The 1,059-nt window shown below is 71.1% G+C and overlaps 1 protein-coding gene across 1 annotated transcript in view; it reads right to left on the reverse strand.

The window, feature by feature from the left end:
- Positions 1-1,056, reverse strand: part of LOC146600252 (myelin proteolipid protein-like) — a gene marked incomplete at its 5' end in the record, with an annotated part of 5,450 nt that extends 4,394 nt beyond the window's left edge. The window contains 2 exons of the mRNA XM_085326003.1: positions 14-297; positions 884-1,056. Coding sequence (XP_085182129.1) covers positions 14-297; positions 884-1,056 — 457 coding nt within the window. The remainder of the gene's footprint in view (positions 1-13; positions 298-883) is intronic.
- Positions 1,057-1,059: the final 3 nt, after the last annotated feature.

The raw sequence follows: 1,059 nt of genomic DNA on the forward strand, positions 1-1,059 counted from the left end.
GATGGATGGAGACGCCGAACCCCGGTTAAGATCACCTTGTCAGGATGTCCTAGCCACTTTCCCAAACACTGGCACACTCGCTGCAGCGAGTGAGCTCGCTGGGGGCCTCGCGCTCCCCTCCCCTTCGGGCCCCCGGTTACCGTTGCGCTGAGCCCCTTGCCGCAGATGGTGGTCTTGTAGTCCCCGAAGATTTGCCGCACGGCGCCGGTGGTGTAGAAGCCTTCGGCCAGCAGCAGGGCTCCGTAGAGGAAGAAGAAGGAGGCCGTGCCGTAGATGACGTACTGAAAAGCGTGGATGCTGCCGGGGAGAGAGGAGGAGGAGGAGGAGGAGGAGGAGGGAGAGAGGGCGGCGGAGGCTGAGCGGCGCGGGACGCCCTGCCGCCGGGCCGGCCTGGCCGCCGCTGACCCTTCCCCGGGCGCCGCGCGGGCATGGGGGCGAAGCGGAGGCGCGGGACGGCGCGGAGGCGGCAGCCTCCGCCCGCTGCCCCCCTACCTACCGCGCGCCCGGGCTCCGGCGCTATCCATCGCACCTAGCGAGGGTCAGATAAAAACAGGCGTGAAAAGGGAAAGGAGCCGCCGGCGGCCCCCCGCCGGGGCGCCCGGGGGTGGAGGGGAGGGGGGTCCTACGCAGCGCCGGGGCTGCGGCGCCCGCTCGGGGCTCTGCCCGCCGCAGTGGGGCCGGGGCCGAGCCGCCCCACGGCCCCGGGGGGGCTGCAGCACCGGATGCCTCCTCCTGGCCCGGCGCAAGACCTAGATGCAAAGGTGCCCGGCGCCGGTGCGAGGGCGGCGCACGGTGCGAGGGCGGCGCACCGGAGCCGGAGCAATGCACGGGTGCAGGAGCGCTGCCTGGGCGCACGGGCGCCGCACGGGAGCGGGGTACTTACACATCGATGAGATACTCATAGTCCTGGTAGTTTTTGGAGAAGTAGGTCTCGATGAGCTGCTCGGTGCCCGTGAGGGCTTCGTGCCCGCAGCCGCAGAACAGCGCTACCCCGAAGAAGCAGAGGCCGGTGGCCACCAGCGAGGCGAAGGGTGCCCCGATGAGGCACCTGGCGCAGCA

The sequence above is a fragment of the Rhea americana genome, unplaced genomic scaffold, assembly GCF_003343005.1.
Source record: "Rhea americana isolate MKP2758 unplaced genomic scaffold, rheAme1 scaffold_125, whole genome shotgun sequence".
NCBI classification, from domain to species: domain Eukaryota; kingdom Metazoa; phylum Chordata; class Aves; order Rheiformes; family Rheidae; genus Rhea; species Rhea americana.